The sequence below is a fragment of the Pseudorasbora parva genome, chromosome 20 (assembly GCF_024679245.1).
Source record: "Pseudorasbora parva isolate DD20220531a chromosome 20, ASM2467924v1, whole genome shotgun sequence".
In the NCBI taxonomy this organism is placed as follows: domain Eukaryota; kingdom Metazoa; phylum Chordata; class Actinopteri; order Cypriniformes; family Gobionidae; genus Pseudorasbora; species Pseudorasbora parva.
In genome coordinates, this window is record NC_090191.1 from 8,460,864 (window position 1) to 8,478,158 (window position 17,295).

Consider the following 17,295-nt stretch of genomic DNA (forward strand, 5'->3'; position numbering starts at 1 on the left):
CTGCGGGGGTGAGGGCTTCGGTTACCTCTCTCTTTTTTGACCATACATGTGTTTGCATCCCTGGTACTTATGTAATTTATTCATGTTAATTGCGTTCAACTATTTTAACATGTTAACGTATGCGATTTCCTTTGTATAGATAAAGAGCTGTGTTTTCTGATATATTAAAGTTTTGGTTGGCTGATAAACTATTATGAAAACATCTGAAAGTTTTGTGCAGTGTTCTGAGAAAATGATTTGCATTATTTGTAATTGTATTAAATGGATTAAAACTCTAAACAATCTGTCTAGGACAATTGCAAAGTGTTCAGATCACTGTGTTAACTGTTTGGAGAACAGTGACCTGAGTTTGGTAAAATGTGTCAAAAAGATTGAGAAAAACTGTATTGTGATAGCATTCTGTTAATTATTTTAAGTAAAACCATTTACCTCAGTATCTCCAGCTTACAGCTAGTCAGTCCGTCAGAAAGAAGCTTCATTCCAGAATCCTGTAGGTCATTGTTACTCAGGTCCAACTCTCTTATGACAGAGTTTGAGGACTGTAAAACTGATGACAAACTCTCACAAGACGGAGCAGTGAGATTACATGTGGAAAATCTGAAAAAGAAAAACAGTAATTGCATTCTGAATACATTCAGCAGTGTGATTTTTAGTAGTTACCTGAATGAAAAAAAAAAACTAGAAGTATTTGAAACTTAAACCTCAGCATCTCCAGCTTATAGTTTCTCTTCAGTCCATCAGAAAGAAGCTTCACTCCAGAATCCTGCAGGTCATTGTTACTCAAGTCCAGCTCTTTCAGGACAGAGTTTGAGGTTTGTAAAACTGATGAAAAACTCTCACAAGACTGAGCAGTGAGATTACATCTGGAAAATCTGAACAAGAAAAACTAATTGCATACTGAATAAATTCAGCAAGGTGATTTTAGTAATTAACATAATGGAAAACAAATTTTAAAAGTATTTGAAACTCAAACCTCAGTATCTCCAGCTTACAGTTTCTCTTCGGTCCATCAAAAAGAAGGGCCACTCCAGAATTCTGCAGGTCATTGTTACTCAGGTCCAGCTCTCTCAGGACAGAGTTTGGAGATTGTAAAACTGATGAAAAACTCTCACAAGACTGAGCAGTGAGATTACATCCAGAAAATCTGAACACGAAAAAATAATTGCATTCTGAAAAATTCAGCAATGTGATTTTAGTAATTAAATTAATGGAAAACAAATATTAAAAGTATTTGAAACTCAAACCTCAGTATCTCCAGCTTAGAGTTTCTCTTCGGTCCATCAAAAAGAAGCTTCACTCCAGAATCCTGTAGGTCATTGTTACTCAGGTCCAGCTCTCCCAGGACAGAGTTTGGAGATTGTAAAACTGATGACAAACTCTCACAAGACTGAGCAGTGAGATTACATCTGGAAATTCTGAACAAGAAAATACAATATTTGCATAATGAATAAATAAAGCAATGCGATTTTAGTAATTAAATTAATGGAAAACAAACAATAAAAGTATTTGAAACTCAAACCTCAGTATCTCCAGCTTAAAGTTTCTCTTCTGTCCAGCAAAAAGAAGCTTTACTCCAGAATCCTGTAGGTCATTGTTGCTCAGGTCCAGCTCTCCCAGGACAGAGTTTGTGGAATGAAAAATTGATGACAAACTCTCACAAGACTGAGTAGTGAGATTACAGCTAGAAAATCTGAAAAAAGGAGAAAAAACAGTAATTGCATACTGAATAATTTCTCAGTGTGATTTTTACTAATTAATTTAACAGTGAAAAAAACATTTCAAGTATATGAAACTCAAACCTCAGTATCTCCAGCTTACAGCTCTCCAGTCCATCAGAAAGAAGCTTCACTCCTGAATCCTGTAGGTCATTGTTACTCAGGTCCAGCTCTCTCAGCACACAGTTTGATGATTGTAGAGCTGAAGATAAACTTTCACAGGACTGAGCAGTGAGATAACATCCACTTAGCCTGTGTAGAAAACAAAACAAACAGTGATAGCAATGTGTTTTTTAGGTAGGGTTTATAATCTGGGGCACAAAAAAGGCATAGAAATGTGTGTATGCAATATTCCATGCACATATCGGGATTTATTAAAAAAAAAATAAACTAGGCGTAAATATGTGTGCAATTAATGGACACTAGACCGTGCATACACACTCTTTTACTGGTTCATTGTTTGATTGTTCATAGGTGTCTCTTGTTTGCTCATAAGTCTTGTGTGTATAAATAAGCCTCATGTTTCCAATGTCACTTGTCTAGTATTGTTTGTGTCATTATACTTGTCACAATTCACCAGTGTGAGTGCCCGTGATCACCACCATAGGGCACTCCACCCCGGACTGTCATTCCATCACAAACTACATTACCCATAATCCTTGGACTCATTAGCACTCACTGTTTACACCTGTGTCTCATCACCTCATTACCTCTGCCTATATAAGCCTTGTTATCTCAGTCATTCATTGCGAAGTCTTGTTTAGTGTCACAACTGCATTTCTGAGCATTTATCTGGCTTCCTGTATCTTGGTTGTTGATTTCTTGCCTTCTCCGTGGATTACCCTTTTGCCTGTTCCTTCTGTTTTGTATGCCTTTTTGGACTGATTTCCTGTTATGACCTTTTGCCTGTTCTATTGACTACGACTTTGGATTACCCTTCAATAAATACTGCTTTTGGATCTTCAACCAACCTTCTGTCTCAGAGCAGTTCGTTACAGAAGACTTCGCCATGCACAGATCCAGCAGCCAAGTGAACGTCCGTCCACAAAGAAGTCCAGCCGCCCAAATAATGTGTCTCCGTCAGGGAGACCGATCGATCGAGGACTATGTGCAAGACTTTATTGAACTGGCACATCTCTCCACAATGGAAATGGTATGTCTCATGATATTTTTTCGGGGAGGATTATCTGAACCACTCAGTTCAGTTATGCCACTGCACGATCCTTCTTGGACTTTTGAATTTTATTACTGACTTGGCACTGCAACTGAGTGGTTCCGCATTCAGAGTGGGTGTCATGGAGGAAGATCATGACATTTCCACTATATCTGCCACGCATGTGTCCTGTGACAAGATGGCCGCTGAACCGGTGTCATGGGACAAGATGGCTGCCGAGCCGGTGTCCTCTGACAAGATGGCCGCTGAACCGGTGTCATGGGACAAGATGGCTGCCGAGCCGGTGTCCTCTGACAAGATGGCCGCTGAGCCAGTGTCCTCTGAAAAGATGGCAGCCGAAGCTGTGTCTTTAGACAAGAGGGACACCACTCAAGAACCTTCAGCCATTATGGACATCAATGTAGAGTTCCGGGTTGTCATAAACAGCACACATGAAACCAGTAAGGTGGTACCAATGCAAGTGAGACTGGCCTCCAGCCTGGAGGACTCACCGCTGATGTCAGTGCGTGCAAGTGGCATCCCTAGATCAGCGCCATCCAACACACAGGCCTCTGCGCTCTCAGACCTTCCAGAGCCTCGTGTTGTCTCAGCGGACCTTCCAGAGTTTGTTGTCGTCTCAGCGGACCTTCCAGAGCCTGTTGTCGTCTCAGCGGACCTTCCAGAGCCTGTTGTCGTCTCAGCGGACCTTCCAGAGCCTGGTGTCGTCTCAGCGGACCTTCCAGAGCCTGGTGTCGTCTCAGCGGACCTTCCAGAGCCTGGTGTCGTCTCAGCGGACCTTCCAGAGCCTGGTGTCGTCTCAGCGGACCTTCCAGAGCCTGGTGTCGTCTCAGCGGACCTTCCAGAGCCTGGTGTCGTCTCAGCGGACCTTCCAGAGCCTGGTGTCGTCTCAGCGGACCTTCCAGAGCCTGGTGTCGTCTCAGCGGACCTTCCAGAGCCTGGTGTCGTCTCAGCGGACCTTCCAGAGCCTGGTGTCGTCTCAGCGGACCTTCCAGAGCCTGGTGTCGTCTCAGCGGACCTTCCAGAGCCTGGTTCCAGAGAGGGCTCCGGCCCGTGCGCCGGTTCCAGAGAGGGCTCCGGCCCGTGCGCCGGTTCCAGAGAGGGCTCCGGCCCGTGCGCCGGTTCCAGAGAGGGCTCCGGCCCGTGCGCCGGTTCCAGAGAGGGCTCCGGCCCGTGCGCCGGTTCCAGAGAGGGCTCCGGCCCGTGCGCCGGTTCCAGAGAGGGCTCCGGCCCGTGCGCCGGTTCCAGAGAGGGCTCCGGCCCGTGCGCCGGTTCCAGAGAGGGCTCCGGCCCGTGCGCCGGTTCCAGAGAGGGCTCCGGCCCGTGCGCCGAGTCCAGAGAGGGCTCCGGCCCGTGCCCCGAGTCCAGAGAGGGCTCCGGCCCGTGCCCCGAGTCCAGAGAGGGCTCCGGCCCGTGCCCCGAGTCCAGAGAGGGCTCCGGCCCGTGCCCCGAGTCCAGAGAGGGCTCCGGCCCGTGCCCCGAGTCCAGAGAGGGCTCCGGCCCGTGCCCCGAGTCCAGAGAGGGCTCCGGCCCGTGCCCCGAGTCCAGAGAGGGCTCCGGCCCGTGCCCCGAGTCCAGAGAGGGCTCCGGCCCGTGCCCCGAGTCCAGAGAGGGCTCCGGCCCGTGCCCCGAGTCCAGAGAGGGCTCCGGCCCGTGCCCCGAGTCCAGAGAGGGCTCCGGCCCGTGCCCCGAGTCCAGAGAGGGCTCCGGCCCGTGCCCCGAGTCCAGAGAGGGCTCCGGCCCGTGCCCCGAGTCCAGAGAGGGCTCCGGCACGTGCCCCGAGTCCAGAGAGGGCTCCGGCACGTGCCCCGAGTCCAGAGAGGGCTCCGGCACGTGCCCCGAGTCCAGAGAGGGCTCCGGCCCGTGCCCCGAGTCCAGAGAGGGCTCCGGCCCGTGCCCCGAGTCCAGAGAGGGCTCCGGCCCGTGCCCCGAGTCCAGAGAGGGCTCCGGCCCGTGCCCCGAGTCCAGAGAGGGCTCCGGCCCGTGCCCCGAGTCCAGAGAGGGCTCCGGCCCGTGCCCCGAGTCCAGAGAGGGCTCCGGCCCGTGCCCCGAGTCCAGAGAGGGCTCCGGCCCGTGCCCCGAGTCCAGAGAGGGCTCCGGCCCGTGCCCCGAGTCCAGAGAGGGCTCCGGCCCGTGCCCCGAGTCCAGAGAGGGCTCCGGCCCGTGCCCCGAGTCCAGAGAGGGCTCCGGCCCGTGCCCCGAGTCCAGAGAGGGCTCCGGCCCGTGCCCCGAGTCCAGAGAGGGCTCCGGCCCGTGCCCCGAGTCCAGAGAGGGCTCCGGCCCGTGCCCCGAGTCCAGAGAGGGCTCCGGCCCGTGCCCCGAGTCCAGAGAGGGCTCCGGCCCGTGCCCCGAGTCCAGAGAGGGCTCCGGCCCGTGCCCCGAGTCCAGAGAGGGCTCCGCCTCGTGCCCCGCGACTCGGGGCATTACCCGGCTGGACCACCTGCTCTGCCGTGGGGGTCTTCAACCTCGCCTGCGCTGCTGTGGTGGTCGTCTGCTCCGCCGTGGGGGTCTTCAAGACCGCCAGCTCCGCTCCGGTCGCCTGCGCCACCCTGGTCATCTGTCCGGTCGCCTGCGCCACCTTGGTCACCTGCCCAGTCTGCGCCACCCTGGTCATCTGCCCGGCCAGCTCCATCCTGGCCTCCTGCTCTGCCTGAATCTCCAAGCCCTCTTCCACTACATGGGCCTGGCCCTCCATCCCACCCCCGGGTCCGCCTCCGCTCCACCTCCCTCCTGGACAATTTTAGGAGCGTCTGGAAGCCGCTCCTTTGAGGGGGGGCTATGTCACAATTCACCAGTGTGAGTGCCCGTGATCACCACCATAGGGCACTCCACCCCGGACTGTCATTCCATCACAAACTACATTACCCATAATCCTTGGACTCATTAGCACTCACTGTTTACACCTGTGTCTCATCACCTCATTACCTCTGCCTATATAAGCCTGGTTATCTCAGTCATTCATTGCGAAGTCTTGTTTAGTGTCACAACTGCATTTCTGAGCATTTATCTGGGTTCCTGTATCTTGGTCGTTGATTTCTTGCCTTCTCCGTGGATTACCCTTTTGCCTGTTCCTTCTGTTTTGTTTGCCTTTTTGGACTGATTTCCTGTTATGACCTTTTGCCTGTTCTATTGACTACAACTTTGGATTACCCTTCAATAAATACTGCTTTTGGATCTTCAACCAACCTTCTGTCTCAGAGCAGTTCATTACAATACTGTTGGTAGGATCATGTATTTCAGTCAAGTCATGTCAAGTTCACTTTCGTTTGTTTTCAATAAAACTGCACATGGGTTCAAATCAACTTGCCTTCAGTAGACTTCTATGACAATAGTCTTAAATATGGTATGACGATGTGGATGGGAATGTGCATGGAAATAATATGCAAATGACGTTATGCATAAAACTAGGCATTGTAAGCTCCATATTTGGTTATTTCAGTGAAGAGACAGGGTGGAGATGCAAGACCGCACAATCTTCTGCTGTTTTATAAGGGGAATTTTGCACAGGTTTTGGTGTATGCATGGTTTTATAAATCTGAAAGCTTTTGTGTGTACGCAAACTTTTAGGATGAAATCTACAGAACGTTTTATACATGAGGCCCGTGGACTGCATGTTTTGCTAAAAGCAGTGTAATAGGGCTTTAGCCATTAAAATACTATGAGGAAAATGTCCCAAAAAGCCTCAGGTCAACTCCTGAGTGTTAAGTTCCTAACTCATCTATTCATTCGTGAACTGACACAGTTCAACTCACTGACTCAATAATTTGGTCACAGCAGTTCTCAAGTTATAAACACTGATCTGTCCTACTAAAATAAGGCAAGAACCTGGAGTAATATGATCCTCAGAGCAGGGTCTGTTGAGGATTTGCTATTCTAATAATCAAATGCACAAGACCACATTGAGGACCACATTGACAATTAGCATATAATTTGGATTGGCGATAGGGTTCTGTTCTGGGCAAGAACTCCCTGTGCATCTTGCTGATAATACTGAAGGAGCTTATATATGTATGCTGTGATAGACATTGTGTAACAGATTGTGTTGGATGGGTAGTGGTGATTGACATCTGTGAGCACCTATCAGTGAGGAGGGCCTCCTGTTTAAGAGCTGGTTGGCTATAGCCTGGTGTGCGTCATGCCTGACACGTCTGGCCCCTTCACTTCCTGTTGTTGACAGTAGCTGGAGGTATGTGCGGTTAGCAGTTTTTGTGGCTTAAGGCTTAGTTGTTGTGCGGTGGTATTAATGACTTAATGTTGCATTCTAGCCTGTCATTCCTTCTCCTTGTTTTCTTCAAAGTTTTTTCTTCCATGGTGGATTATAAGACTGCTCACCACTCAGGTATGTACTAGGTGTGTAACGATTCGTTTTAACAACAATTCGATTCATATCACGATTTAAGGTTGTCGATACGATTTGAGGACAATATTGGTTCATTTAGAACGATATGATCCGAAACGATTCAGTGACTTAAAATCGATTCAGTAACTTTTTAGCCAAAAATTTTAATCAGTTTGACTGTTTTATTTCAGTTGAATCGAATCATTGTTAAAACGAATCGTTACACCCCTAGTATGTATGTTAACTGTTCTGTGGAAAGCAGATTGTTTAGCTGCGCTCTGGATTTAGGAATTGGCTGGTGCTTTGAGTAGGTGCAGTTCCCTGTATCCCAGTTAAAGGGCGATTTATATGAATGTGGTGTACCCGTGCCTGTGAATGGACAGTCGAGCACATCATCCTTTTCCAATAAGTGTTGTCATGCATGTAGTTATGAGCTGGAAATACTAGCAGTTAATGTATATATTTTAGTAATTGTTTTGTTTTCTGTATTTGTATTGGGCTTAGGATTCTCCCTCTCGTCCATGATGATCATTTGCTCTGCTGTCGCTATAGTTACAGCCCTGTCGTCTCTCCGTGTCCATACTGAGTGAATGTCACTATCTTTCAACTAATCGAAGTGGACTGTTGCTGTCTGGTTTCATTGTTTTGTTATAGGTCGTTTTTATTTTGGAGTTGACGCTCACTGGCCTCTGGAACCGGAGTGTAAAACTGTTTGCTCCATCCGATCTTGTCTCCCCAGTGTTTTGAATTGAGTTAATGTGTTAAGCTCCTTCAGTATTATCAGCAGGATGCACAGGGAGTTCTTGCCCAGAACAGAACCCTATCGCCAATCCAAATTATATGCTAATTGTCAATGCGGTCTTCAATGTTGTCCAATGTGGTCTTGTGCATTTGATTATTATAATAGCAAATTCTCAACAGACCCTGCTCTGGGGATCATAATACTCCAGGTTCTTGCCTTATTTTAGTAGGACAGATTCAGTGTTTATAACTTGAGAACTGCTGTGACCAAATTATTGAGTCAGTGAGTTGAACCGTATCAGTTCACAAATTAATAGATGAGTTAGGAGCTGGTCCTCAGGGGGCTCCCGTGGCACATCTGCATGGTTTATCTCGATGACATATTGCTTTATAGCAAAACTTTTGAAGAGCACCTTTCAAGCCTGAAAGAGGTGTTTTTGAGAATCCACTCTGCTGGCTTAAAACTGAATCCAAGCAATTGTCACCTTGCCAGAGATCACGTGGTCTTTCTGGGCCATTCCGTTTCTCGAAAAGGTCTTCAGCCTGATCCAAAGAACACAGAGAAAGTCTTAAACTGGCCAATTCCCTTTTCCCCTTCTGAGGTGAGAGCCTTTGTAGGACTGTGCTCCTATTACAGACGTTTCGTCACGGACTTTTCTAAACTCGCTGCTCCACTAAATCAGCTTGTCGGGAAAAACGTGCCCTTTGTGTGGACTGCTGAGTGCGACGAATCCTTTAACCATTTGAAGAGTGTGTTGTCATCCGATCCTGTGGTAATATTGCCTGACTTCAGTGTGGCTTTTAAAATCTACACAGATGCGTCCAACTTGGCTGTTGGTGCAGTCCTTGCCCAGTATAGAGATGGACTTGAGCATGTGGTTGCGCACGCCAGTCGTTGAATTCCACTCAGAAGCGTTGATCCACTTTTGATCGTGAGTTGTGGGCTATTGTGTGGGCACTGAGTGAGTTCAAGCATTACATCGGACTTGCCTCATTTACCATCATCACAGACCATCGACAAATCTTAGCGATGCGGCGTTTGTCCATTGACGATGATCCAACAGGAAGAGGGAGATGGATTCTGGAGCTTGATCCATTAAATTGGGTCATTGTGCACAAAGAAGGAAAACAGCACAAGAATGCTGATGCACTTTCTCGCCACCCTGATACACCTAGCCCTAGCGAGGCAGAGGCCAATGCTGATGAAGTACTGGAAGTGAATGTGGTGAGTTCTACTCAAAAAGACTACATTCAATGTTCATCAGAAGTCACTGATTCTGCAAGAGATGTAACTGCTGTAAACTCACTTGACGATTCAGACAATATGTCTTTCATGAATGATTTGTCTCACAGTTTATCAGATATTAGGGTATTGCAGCAGGCTGACCCCGATATTAAGACTGTGTTGAGTTGGGTAACGCAATCCCAAAGACCATCAAGGAAAAAATTACAAGGGGCTTCTCAATGTTTACGTAAGTTTTGGACTGAATTTAACCGTCTTTCTATCACTGATGGACTGTTATGCCGCACAGTTTTCTGTCCCCTCAAAAGTAGCCCTGTAATCCAGATAGTGGGGCCCCAGCTTCTGCCCATTTCTCTTCTGAGCGTGTGTGGGAACGGGCGAGACCATTCTGTTACTGGCCCTCCATGTACAGGGACATCAAACCATGGTGTGAGCAGTGCAAAGCTTGTCAAACACGAAGCGGTCCGATTCCAGCCCACTGTGCACCTATGGGTGGGACCCAGTCAGTGCGCCCATTTGAAAGAGTGGCTATGGACATATTAGAGCTGCCGGTGATTTCAAAAGGAAACCGGAATGTGCTGGTTGTCAAGGACTATTTCACAAAATTTGTCAATTCATATGCTTTGCTCAATCAGTCAGCACAGACAGTGGCTCGTTGTCTGTTTGAGGACTATGCTCTGATTCACAGTCTTTGCATTTGAACCAGGGTTGTCAGTTTGAGGCGGAGGTGGTTCAGAATCTCTGTTATCTGCTGAACATTAAAAAGACATGCACCACTTCCTACCATCCAAAAGCGGATGGTATGGTTGAGCGCTTTAATCGGACTTTAATTGATCAACTCACTCCACCACTCGTTTCACACCTTACTTCTTGACCCATGGTCATGAAGCACAGGTTCCTGCTGATGTACTGTTGCCCACCCATGCACTTGACTCTCAGATGTCAGCATCACACGCTGAGTTTGTTTCCTCGTTGCTGACAAAACTGAACTCTGCCTTTAGCAGTGCACAGATGCACGGTGACGCAGCTCACGATCGTCAAAAACTGTACCATGATGCTGGCTAACGTCACCAGCCTTATGATGTAGGTGCCATGGTGTGGCTCCACAAACCAGTAGAGAGCCGTATGAAGCTGGCACCCCATTGGAAGGGACCTTATAAAATTGCACAGGTCATGGACTCATGTGGGGAACAGGGACTGACAGGGACCTACAAGATTGAAAATCCTTTTGACTCAGGTGGGAGGGTGCAGGTAGTACACTATAATAGGTTGCGGCCTTACACATTGCCTGTGTCTCCTCTGTCACAGAACCAGACACTGTCTAATGCTCGAGGCTCACAGCCTGAGACTCTTTCCCTGGAGTCAGGAGTTTCTGCTGGAGAGGTGCGTGATTCTCCCCACGAGGATCTGAGTGTTTTGTCTGACCTACTGCGTTCAATTAGGCGGTCTGTACCAGACATGAGTAGAACAGGGAGGGTTTGTAGACCTCCCAGTCATTTAAATGACTTTGTTTTTTATTGAGAGACCTGTATTTCTCTGTGAATGAAGATTTGTTTAATTGATGAGCATGTTATTTGTGGAAATTGTGCTTGTTAGACTTATCAGAAATATCTGTTTCATTGTACACAGCTGTTTATTATTATGCCTGTGAATGTTGTTATTCTGATATATAAACGGGGACGTTTATTTTGTAAGGGGGGGACGTATGTAACAGACTTTATTTGATCTCATTTAATGTATTCATTTGGTACGCACTGGCGCTCGTTATGTATATGTGTGTGCAATGCATTTTTCCCCTCAGGGCCGTAGATAGGTTGGTGGATGCGCACTTTTTGTACTGGAGTGTCGCGGGTTTTTCAGGTTGGTGATTACACGTGTGACAGAGAATAAAGGAAGGAATGTTCAGACAGCTGTCGTTTATTGTTTTTCTTATGACAAAGTATTTTAGGCGAACCCTGCACGAACGCTTGGTCACATGAGTTTGTCTAGATGAAGTAATATAGTGTGATGTTTAACGAGCAGTGAATGTTGAACAATAGTAATAGGCCGTATACAATCTTTGAAAGGCATGGGGTTAAAAAGAGAAATGGAGCAGGATTTTTACATTTTTTTTTAAGAGCTTTTTATTGGGTTTTGACATGCTTCAAAGCCTGTGACGATGGGAGACCGGACCATAAGCATGTAAATCTGTAGACGGTTAAATATCGTCAAATTGCAACTAGTTAGGGTTTATTTCTTATTTAAATGTAACTTTTAGCCTAAAATATATTTTAAACATTTATATATTACGTCCAAGTCTTTATTTAAGTAGGCCTACTTATTTTTATTCAACTCATCATCTCAGATGCATCTACTTTTTTATGAACTGCCAGCTGTCGACTGATTCAGCCCCGCAAAACTGCGGACAGTGGAAATATGCCCTTATCATCCCAGAAGATGGTGTCCCGCTCAGGCCTTACCAGAGTCTCTTTTGTGCATTATTCCCCATCCCACTGCAGCTTCTCCCGCTCAGCACAATGAAAGAATAGAAAACTGTTTTCTTCTGGTTTAGCTGATAATTTAAATTTATGTTGTTTTTAATGTTAAACTTAAGTTATATTAGGTTATTGGTCTATAAATAGGCTAGTTGTAAAAATCCTACTTTAAGTAGGCTAATGTTTAGACAAAATAATTTTCATTTACACATTTTAATTTACATGACAAGAAAATATATGTATAAACATAGCTTATACAAACGTGTTTAATGTACAAATTATAACTTGCATTACAAAAATAAACAATGTAGGCTACAGAACAACCACTTCTCTTTTATTCTACGTTTTAAGTTAATGAAAAAGAACAATAGACAGCAATTTCTGTTTAATTTACAAATAACTTGCATAAAAAAATAATAATGGGCTAATAATAATAATAATAATATAGCCTCATTTTCTTCATTCATCTCATATCTCAACCAGAGTAAGTCCACCCAATATAGTACCATCAAAGTCTATCTCAGCTGCCATCCAACCATCTATGATCTCTATGTTTTAAACAAGAACACCATTCGTTTCCTCATCAGAAGCAATAAACGGATCAATTTATAAAACTGCCTTTTCATTCCTATCTTCAATCTCCTGACACCCATCCAGCAATATCGATATCTTTCCTTCTCCCTTGCACAGGGAGGTGCAGATCTCCTCACATCTCGACCCGCTGTTTGCTGATGAGAACAACCTTCCTGTCACCAGACAGTGAAGTTCATTAAAAAAGCTTCAGCAAATACCCCCCCCCCCCCCCACACACACACACACACACACCTTGTAATTACCCTCACTTCTTCCGCAATGGAGCAGACACCACCGCAGGCCAAAAAGGACTGCCACACCATCAATTAAACAACTGGGTTGGTGGTCCTCAGAGGCCTTTTGATTTTACTTTTGTTCGGACGTCAGCCTCATCAAACAAGCCATCTTTGCTTGATGCTGCAGTGGTCTGCCAATTTGATACTGCCGCTGCAATATTTGGCTTTACTAGATATCACCGTTGTAGTCCTTCACTTGATGCCACAGTCCCTCGCTTGATGGTCCAGGGCTTCGCTTGCCACTACAGTGCTCCTCCAGTTTAATGCTGCCACTGCAGTGCCCCTACTATTTAATGCTGCCACTGCAGTGCTCCGTCATTTTGCTGCTGCAGTGCTCCTCCTATTTGATGCTACCACTGCAGTGCTCCTCCAGTTTGATGCTGCCACTGCAGTGCCCCTACTATTTAACGCTGCCACTGCGTTATTTTGACACTGCCACTGCAGTTCTCCTCCTATTTGATGCTGCCGCTGCAGTGCTCCACCATTTTTACACTCCCGCTGCAGTGCTCCGCAATTTGACGCTAATGCTGCAGTGCTCCACCAATTTGATGCTGCAGTGCTCCTCCAGTTTAATGCTTCCAATGCAGTGCACCTCCTATTCAATACTGCCACTGCAGTGCTCCTCCTATTTAATGCTGCCGCTGCAGTGCTCCTGCTATTTAATGCTGCCTCTGCAGTGCTCCTCCTATTTGATGCTGCCACTGCAGTGCTCCGCAATTTGCCGCTGTAGTGCTCTGCAATTTGATGCTGCCACTGCAGTGCTCCTCCTTTTTCGATGTTGCAGTGAGCCGCATTTTGATACCACCGCTGCAATGCTCCTCCAATTTTTTGCTGCTGCTGCACTGCTCCTCCATTATGATGCTGCCCCTCCAGTGCTCCACAATTTGATACTGCCGCTGCAGTGCTTCTCCTATTTGATGCTGCCGCTGCAGTGCTCCGCAGTTTTATGTGGCGTGCTTCTCCTTTTTGATGCTGCCACCGCAGTACTTCGCTATTTTGTGACTGCCACTGCCATGCTTTGCTTGATACTGCCGCTGCAGTGTCCTGCTAATTTGAGACTGCTACTACAGTGCCCTGCCATTTTGAGACTGCCGCAGCAGTGCCATGCCATTTTGAGACTGCCGCTGCAGTGCCCCGCCAATTCGAGAATGCTGGAGGCTGCTGCAGTGCCCCGCCAGTTTGAGAATGCTGCTGCAGTGCTTTGCTCGATGCTGCTGCAGAGCCCCACCATTTTAAGACTGCTGCTGCAGTGCCCTGCCAATTCGAGAATGTTGCTACAGTGCTTTGCTTGATGCTGCTGCAGTGCCCCGCCAATTCGAGAATGCTGCTGCAGTGCTTTGCTTGATGCTGCTGCAGTGCCCCGCCAATTTGCGAATGCTGCTGCAGTGCCCCGCTCAATGCCTGACTGCTGCTGCAACACCTCACCTGTTTCATAAACTGCCACAGCAGTTACCTACCTCAATACTGCTACAGTGCCATCTTCCATTCAGTCTATTTAACAATTTTGAGGGGGTCTTCTGGAATAATTATGCAGACTCCTCCAGTAATCATGAGCTGTTCAAATTGCCATGATTCTTGCTTGCTGTCTATTTCTGCAATATGTTTTTGGGGGGCAATTGGAGCTTGGGTAGAATATCCTCTCCAAGCCCCTCTATAGCAGACAGCAAGCCAAATCTGTTTACCACTTTCACTAAGATTATATGGGCACACAAACTCGTGAAGTGAAGTTCATTAACGTAATTTTGGGAGGAGTATGCACATCTAATCTTTCAATTAATACCAAGGTATAAAACCAGCAGCTTACCTCTTCCCCTTTTTAGTTACTGAAGCATCCCTCCTCCTCCCCTGCTCCTCCTTTTGTACAATTTTGTACACCACACTGGTGGTGATTGAGGAGAGATCCCTGACACGAGTGTAAAGCGCTTTGGGTGTACAGTAGTACATATGAAAGCACTATATAAATGCCTCATTCATTCATTATTTTATTCATTCAATTTGCCTGTTATAGGGGGGCAATAGGAGCTTGGGTAGAATATCATCTCCGAGCCCCTCTATAGCAGACAGCAAGCCAAATCTGTTTACCACTTTCACTAAGATTATATGCGCACACAAACTCGTGAATCGCAGCAAGTCTAATCTCACTCTACGTTAGGATCTAACATTTGAGCGCAATACGCCACTAAACTAAAGAACTAAATTTGGGATTGCATGGTGCATTCTGTGCTGTGTCAGACAGAGTGAGTAATGTATTGAGATCTTTTCTGTGGCCTATTGCGCTTAATAACTCTTATCTCAAGCATATCCCACACTTAATTTTCTCATTTATGCATGTTCTTTTTGTGAAAACCGAAACCGCCTTGTCTGCCTTGTGTGCTTGAAGAAATGCCACTTATACAGTCATACTACAATATAGACTGAGGGAAATATCTGCTAGTAAGTTATGAAAAATACAATTCATTCACATGTTTGAACATAGTAAATGAGTGAATGTCAAACCTCAGTATGTTCAGTTGACAATGCAAACTCTTCAGTCCTTTGGAGAGAAGTTTCACTCCTGAATCATTCAGGTGATTGCTACTCAGGTCTAATTCTCTCAGATGGGAGTTTGTTGATTGTAGAGCTGAAGATACAGTTTCACAGCATGTTTCATCAAGACCACAGCTGTCAAGTCTACCAAAACAGAATATTTACCCAAATTATTTTCTGATGTTCAGTGTTTTGCAATAACACATTATATTCTTTATAATCAGGACACCCAGATATTTCACACAGTATTTTGACATTGAGTTGTTTAGCAATGTAGAGTTAAATCTTTGTTTAAACAGCAATCAGTTATATTACTCACAGGGCTTTTCTGCAGCATCTTACAGCTGGAAGGAGTTTTGTGTAGTCGGTTTGTGAGGATGTGAACCTCTTTGGGTTGAACTCGTCCAGCACCTTCTCTGACATCAGCAGTACATAGGTCAGCAACGTGCACATTAAAGATGAGAGTTCTCTTCCTGGATGTGCATCTGAACTGAGGTATCTCTGGATTTCCTCATATATTGAATGATCTTTTAGCTCAAGTAAGCAGTAGAATAGGTTGACTGAAGCTTCATCTGAGATGTCTTTTTTTTGTAATTGTTTAATGTGTGCACTTATTTTTCTGATGCTCACACTGGTGTCTTTAGTCTGTGTGAGTAGGCATTGGAGCAGGTTTTGACTGGATTCCAGTGAAATTCCCATCAGAAACCGTAGGAATAGGTCCAGATGTCCTCTCTGACTCTTCATTGCTTTATCAGTCGCCCTCTTTGTTAAGTCATGAAATTTGACATTTCTAAAGAAGAACTGAAACTTTTGTATGGCTGTAGTTTTTGAATCTTCAAAGAAAAACTGAAGCTCCTGCATGTCCTTGTTCAGGTAGCAGAGGAACACATGCACTGCAGCAAGGAACTCTTGAACACTCAGATGCACAAAGCAGAAGACCTTTGTTGCATGAAGTCCATCTTCCTTCTTAAAGATCTCAGCAATCATTCCTGTGAACTCAGTATCTTTACTCACATCAATACCACATGCTTTCAGATCTTTCTCATAGAACACACTGTTTTCCTTCTTTAGCTGTTCAAATGCTAGCTTGGCTAACTTTAAAATCATTTCACTATTTGATTGCAAGTTCTTTGCACATTCTCTTTCTTCTTGTTCATTGTACTTCTGGTTCTTTATGTCCATCTGTATTAGCAGGAAGTGGATGTACATTTCAGTGAGTGTTGTGCTGATGTACTCTGTATTGTTTGTGATATCCTTGAGAATATTCTGAAGCACTGTGGCTGTGATCCAGCAGAACACGGGAATGTGGCACATGATGTAGAGACTACGAGATGACTTAATGTGTGAGATGATTCTGGAGGCCTGAGTCTCATCTGTGATTCTCTTTCTGAAGTACTCTTCCTTCTGTTGGTCAGTGAATCCTCGCACCTCTGTGAACAAACCCACATACTGAGGAGGGATCTGATTGGCTGCTGCTGGTCGTGAGGTCACCCAGACGAGAGCTGATGGAAGCAACTTCCCTTTGACCAGACTTGTAAACAGCACATCTACAGATGATCTTTTCTCAGCAGTGTTCAATGTTCTGCTTTTAAAATTCAAAGGCAGACGACTCTCATCAAGTCCATCAAATATAAATGCTAGCTTGCATTTCTTATATAACTTTGATTTCTCCAGGTCCTCCAGTTCAGGATAAAATTCCAGCAGAAGCTCGTGGAGACTGAAATCTTCATTTGTCATTAAGTTAATCTCTCGGAATGGAAGCAGAAACACACAGTCTATATCCTGATTGGCTGTTTCTTCTGCCCAGTCCAGGATGAATTTGTGCACAGAGACAGTTTTTCCTATGCCAGCAACACCTTTGGTCAGCACAATCTTTTCCTCATTGTTTTCCTTTAATAATGTAAATATATCATTGCATTGGATTGATTTGTCCTGTTTTTGTTTTTGTTTGTTCTTGAATGCATCATCAATCTTCAGAATCTCATGTTCCTGATTGACATCTTTCATATCTCCCTCTGTGATGAACAGTTCTGTGTAAACAGCCTTGAGATGTGCTTCATTTTCTTCCTTGCACTCAAAAATACGCTCTGCTTTCTTCTTCATGTTGGTTTTGTGAGTTCCCAAGAATTTTTTCAGAATTAAATAATCTGTTATAAAAAAATCGATGTAGGTGAATAAAACATGAGGAAAACATTTATTTTATTTTAAAAAAGAAAC

The 17,295-nt window shown here is 45.6% G+C and overlaps 1 protein-coding gene across 3 annotated transcripts in view; it reads right to left on the minus strand.

The window, feature by feature from the left end:
- The window catches only part of LOC137049207 (NACHT, LRR and PYD domains-containing protein 12-like), a 55,863-nt gene that overhangs the window by 20,179 nt on the left and 18,389 nt on the right, over positions 1-17,295 (minus strand). For all 3 annotated transcript variants that reach the window (XM_067427666.1, XM_067427667.1, XM_067427665.1), the window contains exons 5-12: positions 15,398-17,225; positions 15,049-15,222; positions 1,800-1,967; positions 1,520-1,690; positions 1,245-1,415; positions 974-1,144; positions 702-872; positions 430-597 (exon numbers count right to left, since the gene is read on the minus strand). In XM_067427666.1, coding sequence (XP_067283767.1) covers positions 430-597; positions 702-872; positions 974-1,144; positions 1,245-1,415; positions 1,520-1,690; positions 1,800-1,967; positions 15,049-15,222; positions 15,398-17,225 — 3,022 coding nt within the window. The remainder of the gene's footprint in view (positions 1-429; positions 598-701; positions 873-973; positions 1,145-1,244; positions 1,416-1,519; positions 1,691-1,799; positions 1,968-15,048; positions 15,223-15,397; positions 17,226-17,295) is intronic.